At 47.5% G+C, this 8,055-nt stretch overlaps 1 protein-coding gene and 1 long non-coding RNA gene across 2 annotated transcripts; both read right to left on the reverse strand.

Moving 5' to 3' along the window:
* Positions 1-498: 498 nt before the first annotated feature.
* On the reverse strand, positions 499-2,886 carry LOC123134853 (uncharacterized). The gene is made up of 2 exons (XR_006465753.1): positions 2,343-2,886; positions 499-2,223 (listed from the first exon to the last, which is right to left on the reverse strand). It is a non-coding gene; the product is annotated as an uncharacterized lncRNA (long non-coding RNA).
* A 2,419-nt stretch (positions 2,887-5,305) lies between these two features.
* Positions 5,306-6,019, reverse strand: LOC123134854 (uncharacterized). The gene has a single exon (XM_044554012.1). It carries the CDS (start codon positions 5,947-5,949, stop codon positions 5,446-5,448), a length of 504 nt encoding a protein of 167 aa, XP_044409947.1. The 5' UTR covers positions 5,950-6,019; the 3' UTR covers positions 5,306-5,445.
* Between the last annotated feature and the right edge of the window lie 2,036 nt (positions 6,020-8,055).

Raw genomic sequence — 8,055 nt, forward strand, 5'->3', positions numbered from 1 at the left:
CCCCCCCTAATTTTGTAAAATTCATTCCCATCTGAATATTTTATACGATAGCCATCTGTGCTTTCGAGGTAATATAACAAGCGGGGGGAACGTATGTCCCCCACACGCAACCCCCCGATTATGACTAAAAAAACTTAACTCGTGGTTTTAATAGTAGATGAGATACATATGGAGATGTAAAAATAACAACAGATGTTGGGGTCCCTGATCAAAGATGTTTGCTTGCCTACTGTGGGCTAAGATCACCCGCTGGAGCTATTTCTCATGTGTTGCGAGACGGAACACTGTCTCGCGTATAGCGAGTGCGCTACTGGGTCGACTCATTATTGTTGCAGCAACGCAATTTTATTCTTGTGTGCTTTTTTCACTATTAGCAATAACTTTCTTCGATGTTCTTTTCCTTTTTGCCTTCGATTTTCTTTGTTTGCTTCTATGTTTCCCCCATTCTTCATTTCCCTTTTTTTCCTTTTTAATGCATATTTACATTTTTCGTACATGTTGTACATATTTTCATATACATCAGAAACTTTTGTTATCCTTGGTTACTTTTTTTAATATATGTTTTGATGTCTGTTATTTTCATATATATTGTACATTTTTTGTATAGATAAAAAACCGTTTTTTAAACACATGATTAATATTTTGAAATACATGTTTTTGAATACATTTTTCAATGTGTTAAACATTTTTGAAATACATGTTGAAAACATTACTTTGCATGATAAAGAACATTTTATATTAGCCGTGTAAACTTTTTTGACATTGCATTAACGTTTTTTAGTATATCATAAACACATTTTTGAAACAAGTGAACTTTTTAAAAATGTGATGTACATTTTTTCAATTACACGAACATTTTTAAAATTGTATAACATTTAAAAAATTACATACATTTCTTTGAAATGCTTAAAAAATTTAAATAGCATGGTTTTTTAATAATATAAGCAAAATTTTCAAATTACACTAAACAAAAATATAGACCTTGTTATCATTTTTCAAATTTGAGGTGAAAATTTTTACGAAATTTGTATACATTATCATTTTTGAATTATATGTATCTATAATTACTTTTGAAAATATGAATAAATTTTTTAAACAAACAAAAACTATACGTAGCATGATTATGGCATGCCATTTACGACATCCTTGAGGCAATACTGGTTTGTGTCTTGCTGTTGTGGGCGAGACGCAACCGTCGCCAATATCACCACCACTTGCATTCCTGTATTTTTTTTAAATCTGCATTTCTGTTTCGGATGAACTTTCCACGGAAAAACTTGTCTTCTGAAGAAGGCTTCTGCGTTGGACATTCAGACATGGTCGACGGCCAGAGGATGAAAGGTACAAAAAGTGTTTCTGTCATATATTATCCTAATTTTTTATAATAATAATATGTTTTTAAAAAAATCCTAATTTCACCCATTTTATTAACTAATTGCAATAGTCACAAATAAATGAAACTGACTATTCAAATGGATGCCATAAAAAGTTTCAATTTCTTAAAAAGGTCCTTTCAGCTATTCCAAATTCATTTTTACTCAAAAGAGTGAAATTCATTATATCAAAAGTGACACAAACAAATATAATTTATAATTCAAAAAAAAATCAGTAAAGATCACACTAGAATAAAAAATTACACACTTACAAAATATCAATTTCATATATTTTTGGACAAGTAATTTCATATACTTTCCAAAAAAAAGTGAAACTGATTATTACAAAAGAGTGACATAAAAACATAAATATTGAAAACTGAAACATTTCATACACATACCAGTTTCACTATATTTTGACTTCTAAATGAATGGACTATATTTCAGTTATTCGAATATCATATTGCAGGAAAGAATGAAACTGGTTATTTCAAAGTACTCACATAAACCATTTCAAAGATATGAACCTACCAGTTCTGATTCACATAATGAAGAAACAAAAGTTTCACAAACATAAGCATGGCTTCCAATTTAAAAAAAACATTTCAACACAAAAAATACTTTCCAATTACAATTTCGTTTGACATCACGGGTATTATTTTCACAAATCTGTATTTCACATCAAATATAGCAGTTTCACTTCTCTACATATCTATTTCAATTTCGGAACAACAATATCACATATATCACACAATCTGGTACAGATCTTCACATCGAGTTCAATTTGACACCTTCACTTCCATCAAGTATAACAGTTCCATATATCACACAAGTAGGGGGAGCTGTCCATCTAGTGAAGAAGCAAGGTGGGGGGGGGGGGGGGGGGGGGGGGGGAGCTCAAATCATGTAGCATAAAGCAAAATCACAAAGCAAACACAGAGATAGAGATGTTAGGGGAGTTGTGGTCACCTGGGGTGGGGCTGAATGCATCTGGTCGTGGGCTTCATGGCTCACCAGATCCGGTGTCGGTCATGCTTGGAGTCGCCGGATCTGGTGACGACCCTCCTCGTTGACCCGTTGTGGTTGGCCCGATGTGGTCGAACAACGCCAGAGCAGGTCTCCCCACGGAAGTGGACCCATCTTCTGCCAGCGTGATCTGACGCCTCTCCTCGTTGGCCTCTTGGTACAGCCTCGCCGCCGCTGGTCTTGTGTGTGTCCAGCCGTGGTAGGTGCCGGCTAGGGAAGCCGGATCCGATGCCGGACGTTGGTAGAGAAGCCAGATTTGTGGCGGCAATAGCTGGGGCGACCGACGATGACAACCAGCGACCAACATGAACATATGAGAGAGAGAGGGGGAAGAGAGGTGTTGTGGGAAAGCGAGCGGCGTGGGGTTGATATTATCTCGCACGGGGTCCACCCCGTATTCCTGTTGTATAAATCTTCCAGGGATTGTTGGCGGATACAAGAATCATGTGGGGTCCACACACACGAATCTACAAGCAGCAACGGATGGTGGATTTCTCACCGCTAGATACTAGCACCGGTATATTTACTTATTTGATGAAAGGTACCTAACCTAACCCATGGCACAAAATGTGCGTCCGAAAAAAAATGGTTGTTTAAAATTAGAAAAATATTACAGTTGATTAATCCATTGGTATAGTTTACACGCCAGAACATGTCTGCCTCAAGAGAAAATATACCCACCAGATGATGATGATCTGACCCTGATAGCCTCGGTTAAGTCGACAAAGCAATTGGTTACTGTTGGAAATGTACGCGTGTGCCCGTTGCATTCTGCGGCTGTATATGTTACTCGAACATTCAGTCGCCTGGGAGTATCATGTGACGTTAAGAGTCTTAGGTTTTAGCCAAACATACGATGAACCGAATCTCAAAATTAATCAAGCCGCTGGTCGACTAGGACGTATCAGTAGTCTAGTCTAATCAAGTATGTCGACGCAACATGTACCAGGATATTTCGGGCACATGCCCACATGACGCGCCATGCGCAGGGAGGGTTTCCTTTCCTTGCATTCTCTCATCTGACTGTACATCGACACACGACGGCCTTTAGACCCGGTTTCAGAGGGCCTAGCCATGGAGCACGTACTACACTACCACACGCAGGAGGGTACGTACGTACGTAGTAGGACCTAGGACGATGGCATGTCGACCAGTCGCTATTCTGTCTCCCGCCAACTTGTGGTCACTAATTTACACACGTCTTGATGGCCGATCGCCCGCGTAATTTCCCAGCGCCTAGCCGTACGTGCATATATGGCGCTCCCCGGCGGCGCCGCCCGCTCTTTGCTGCTACATTGCCTCCGGCACAGGCCGTTTACCTGCGCTTTGCCAATTCGATGTACGTTCATTTTCCCCGGCTTATTATTACCGGTCGCGCTCACGTCCTACCTGGACCAACCAAGCTCGTATCCGTCCGGAGACAGTGGTAAACCGTACGCAGCCATGGGTTGTTTGCCCGGTCTGGTGTCACCCAACTTCTCCAGGTTCCGTGACTTCGGAATAATTGCAGGTCGAGTGACTGTGCAGTGACTGGATCGTGCCCTGGTGCTCGGGCAAGAGTGTCCCTGGAGCGAGTGTCGTGTCTGTGGCAAAAGAGACCGACCTTCCTTCGGAAGCGCCAAGTCCAACTATGCGTCCGACCGAGTCCGGGCTCTGACGGGAACGTGGATATCGAGTTATTCCGACGGGTCATGCGTTCTGTTGACCTGCTCCGCCGTGGACGCTGACGTTCCAGACAAATCATCCACGGATGGAAAAGCTGATTCACTGGAGGCGCCGCCAACTCGGGGTCGGTACATTGCCTCGGGCGCATGGCGTTTACCGGCGGTTTACTGATTCTGAACTTTTTTCCCCGGCCGGCCTATCAGGTCGCCCTCGCGTCCTACCTGGACACTGGAAAATCGCAGTATGTAGCCATGGATTGCCTGCCCGGTCAAGCGCCACTGAACCTCTCCAGGTTCCGTGCCTGGCAGATCTTCCAGCCCGGGTGACTCGGCACTGACTCGATCATATGCCCTGGTGCGCGGGCAAGAGAGTTCCTTCCGCTCGCGTCAGTGGCATTTTGCGTCCGCGCGCGCGACCGAACCCGGCGTCTGAAAGTGCTCAGCGCGGGCATGTTGGCGACGCTGACATTTCAGAATATCTGGTTTGCAAATGGATATTTTTACGAGTTGGTTACAACGTACTACCAACTCATCAGATATTCAACGAGTACTTTATTCCACCATGAGCGAACCCACTTGATTTGTTTGCTTAGCAGCTACTACATGCCCAACGAATCTGTAGAGCATGTACGTACACACAGACAAACGGTTCTCAACAGAAGATCCAAGTACAATGTATGATCAGTGCCGAGCAACTCATTTCCGGCGAAGACACGGAACTGATTAAGTATTGTCTTCCACACTAAACAAGAAGCTCGCCAGCTCTCCTCTGCGAGTGCCAGCCCACCATCATCTTCTTGCGCAAGTTCAGGAGTTGGAGGGGGAGTCCCAACCGCTACGCCGTCCAACAGTAAAATATCACAACTAGGAAAATGAAAAATCTCAGCTCATTCATCGATTCGATCGTGAAAATTCTACACAAATGTCGTCGGAACCGCTGGCCCGTGCGTGTTTCGCCTCGCCTGATCCGTTCGGCAGGGGGCACGCACGGGCACGGGTACGGCGTGACGGGAGCAGGCGACGGCGAGACGCCACTGATCTCTTTGCGGAGCTTATCCGAAACCGAAACAGGGGCGAGACGCATCCACACTCCAGAAACGGAAACAGAAGCAGAAGCAGAAAGTTGTTGCGACAAACAAATCATCAAAGGGCGGATAAGCCTCCCGTCACGGGTCAAAGATGAGATGCATGAACCATGTAGCTATATCGAAAACCAAGGGCGTTCGTTTTACACCACGGAGAGCAGAGGACGAGCTCACTGCATTGCATGTGTACAGAACTACAGATTACATACGAGGAGGAAGAGGCTCACTCCACCATACTGTTGCGGGCTAGCTAAACTGACCAGGTCGGAGTCAAATTGGGTCAAAAATCAAAAGCATCTAACTGTATCTTAATATGGCATGTCGACGTTGATTTGTTTCCTGGTAGTTGTCGCCGGGACGCTCGCCGGCCACGGAAACGGCGGAGAGCCTGCTCGGCTTGGGGCGGAACCCGCCCGCGCGCCTCCGGTGCTGCGCCGCGGGGGACGGCGCGAGCGCTCTGCGGGCACACTGCCCGCTGTCCATGCGCTTCGATCCCAGACTGCAGGCGCTGTGGACGGACGGCGGGGAGGCGGGCTTGCTGCTCCCGGCGGGGGCCGCCTCCTGCTTGCGCTCCTTGTGGAGGCTGCCACGGAACGAGCCCGGGTGGTTCGTCGAGGAGCACATGCAGCACCGTCGGCTCCTGGTGGATGACGGGGAGGAGACGCTGACGGACTTGCCCGGCGAGCGGGTGGCGCCGTTGGCGTTGCCGCCGGCGAGCTTGACGCGGGTGGGCGAGGCGGAGCGGTGGCTGGGTATGGAGAGCACCGGCCTGCTGAGTCGACTTGTGGTTGCTGTCGCCATGAGAGAGAGAGAGATCGGGGAGCGCGAGCAGTTGGAAACTTGGAATCGGGTGCGTGGAGTAGATGGAATCGGGAGTAAACATGAGAGAAGCGGGTCGGGTGGAATTTATAGAGAACTCCGAGCTTCAGTGGGTGGGGATTACGGGCTTAATTAAACCAGTGGGCGCTGTGGGTGGCTGTGGCGTGGGCCCGGACGGCAGCACACCCGGAATCGGTCTGGGATTCAAGGCAGGTAGGTCCACCATCCAATATTCAAAGGAGTCATGCCAGATTGCTTGGAATATTTTGTGTCAAAATGTTGGCCAATTTCTTGCACCACAAATCAGTACTTTAAAAAAAAATAGGACACAAACCAGTATTCTGATTACTGGCATGTCGCTATTCTTCATGCTCCAGAAATATCTTAACATACGAACGGTTTCCCCTGTGAACAACACTGATGCGTGAGTTTCTGTTCAGAAAAGGTGTGTTCGGTGGAGGGCAGTGTCCGTCATCGCCCGAGATCTTTATTCGTGCCCATGTACGCCATGTGTTTGAAGGCTTTAAGTGCAGCCGTGTGCTGCGGCCGAAATCACTATTCTAACCCTATCAACAAATTTTGCCATAAAGTGAACTCGACATGAAAGTATTTCAGGATCTGACCCTTTTACGCCAGAGCCCGCGCCGTTTCTTCCCCAAATAAAAACACCGAGCTAGCTAGCGTTCCTGTCCAAAGGAAAAACGCCGAGCTAGCTAGCGTTCCTGCCCAAAGGAGAAACACCCAGGTTACTCGCGTTGCAGGCCAGGTAAGCAACGCCAAGGGCTTTGGCGTTCCTGCGCTGGCACCTAGCCCATTAGTTTCCCCGTTGCCAAAGTAAAAAGCTGCTCCTAAACCCAGGGCCTAAACGCCAAGCCCTATGACGTTTCTGGCCAAGGCAGCAACGCCCACTTGCTTGGCGTTTATATGTGGATTGGAAACGCTAGCTACTCCGGAGTTTGAATGTGGATTTGAAACGCTAGCTAGCTCGGCGTTTTTATATGGAGAAGAAACGCCACGGTTTGTGGCGTTGCTAAAAGGGTGAGATCGTCAAATATTTTTATGTCGAGTTCACTTTGTGGTAAAGATTGCTGAAAAGGCTAGAATAGTGATTTCGGCCATGTGCTGCTCCGGTGACCTTGGCCGTGTAATGTTCCGGTCACGGCAACGGAAACAGCTCAACGTGCCGGCCCGACCCGCCACTGTCTGCCTCCGTGCGCTGCATCAGTTGCTGGTGATCAGATGGCCTACTGATTAAAGACGAGCGACGGAGGCGTCCCGGCCCTTTTGTTGTTGTTGGAGAAAGCAGGGCGGGACCAGACACTCCTAAAATTTACATCCAATCATGCGAGCTTTGTCTTATACTCCGTAGTTGTGGATCTTCATTATACTTTATTTGTCCATATGCTCACATAATTGGAGTACAGGTGTCTTTTAGAAAGCATATAATTGAAGAGTTGGTGATTTTAATTGCAGATTCTTTGGTTGATTGCGAGCATATGATTGTATCCGATTTTGGAGAAATAATAAACAGTATATAGCACCATTGTTGTTGCCGCCTTAAACCCTAGCTAGCCCTAGCTCTGCTCTACCTCTCGCTCTCTCTCTCTGACGCGATCCGAGGTAGAACAGGGAATGAGGAAGAAGGAAATACAGGTGGACAGTAGACTTTGCCGGCGCACGAACGCCACGGCCGCAATGACAGCCGTTTCCCTCAAGCTCGAACTTGAGCACCACAGCACACCGTTACAATGATCACCGTGCGGGGTCTTATAATCAGAGCCAGCGCCAGGGCACGCACCCACGCTCCCTCTCCCTCGCGCCCGCGATCCGCCCGCCTCGCGCGTGACCACGACGCGCTCCAACGCACGCAGTTCACGGCGGGCCTCCAATAGAACGCACACGAGCACCCCGCACACCTCGCCAACGGCTTGGCCCTGGTCCTACGCACTGGGTTCGCACACACACACACCCCCGTGCTTCCCCCGCGCGCGCGCACACACACACACACACACGCCCAGCCATGGGCCCGACACGTCGAACACGTCCGGTGCGCGCCCATACATGCGCCCGACACATTCAGCGCGTCGC

This window comes from Triticum aestivum, chromosome 6B (assembly GCF_018294505.1).
Source record: "Triticum aestivum cultivar Chinese Spring chromosome 6B, IWGSC CS RefSeq v2.1, whole genome shotgun sequence".
NCBI classification, from domain to species: Eukaryota; Viridiplantae; Streptophyta; class Magnoliopsida; order Poales; family Poaceae; genus Triticum; species Triticum aestivum.